Consider the following 489-nt stretch of genomic DNA (forward strand, 5'->3'; position numbering starts at 1 on the left):
GGGATGCATCTCCTGGGCAGCCCTGGGGCCGGCCCGTCGCGGTTCTCAGAGGCAGGGGTCAGTCCCCACCAGCAGCTGCAGGCCTGGCCTGTGGGACCGGGGCTTGACGTCTGTCTGTCTGTCTGTCCCCCAGTCCCTCCCGCTGATCTCCGCCTCCCGCTGGCTGCTGAAGCGCGGGGAGCTGTTCGTGGTGGAAGAGACCGGGCTGTTCCGGAAACTCGCCAGCCGGCCCACGTGCCACCTGTTCCTGTTCAACGACGTCCTGGTGGTCAGCAAAACAGGACCTGCCCAGCCGGTCGGCCCATGGCAGCGGCCCCGGTCCCCTCCACAAGGACACATGCAGCTCCAGGGGGTGCTCAGTGCCACCCCCCCCCCACAGGGGACCTGGGGCACCGTGGCCCTGGCTTCCACTTGCAGACCTGGGCCTGCCCGCCCAGCCACCAGGACCCTGGTGGCCGCGATTCTCCAGGTGGGGGGATGGGAGAGCCA

The 489-nt window shown here is 69.5% G+C and overlaps 1 protein-coding gene across 1 annotated transcript in view; it reads left to right on the forward strand.

Annotated features, from left to right (window-relative positions):
• Positions 1–489, forward strand: part of ARHGEF16 (Rho guanine nucleotide exchange factor (GEF) 16) — an 8,566-nt gene that overhangs the window by 4,963 nt on the left and 3,114 nt on the right. Inside the window, exon 6 of the mRNA XM_014546160.1 lies at positions 134–274. Coding sequence (XP_014401646.1) covers positions 134–274 — 141 coding nt within the window. The remainder of the gene's footprint in view (positions 1–133; positions 275–489) is intronic.

Source organism: Myotis brandtii, unplaced genomic scaffold (assembly GCF_000412655.1).
Source record: "Myotis brandtii unplaced genomic scaffold, ASM41265v1 scaffold434, whole genome shotgun sequence".
In the NCBI taxonomy this organism is placed as follows: Eukaryota; Metazoa; Chordata; class Mammalia; order Chiroptera; family Vespertilionidae; genus Myotis; species Myotis brandtii.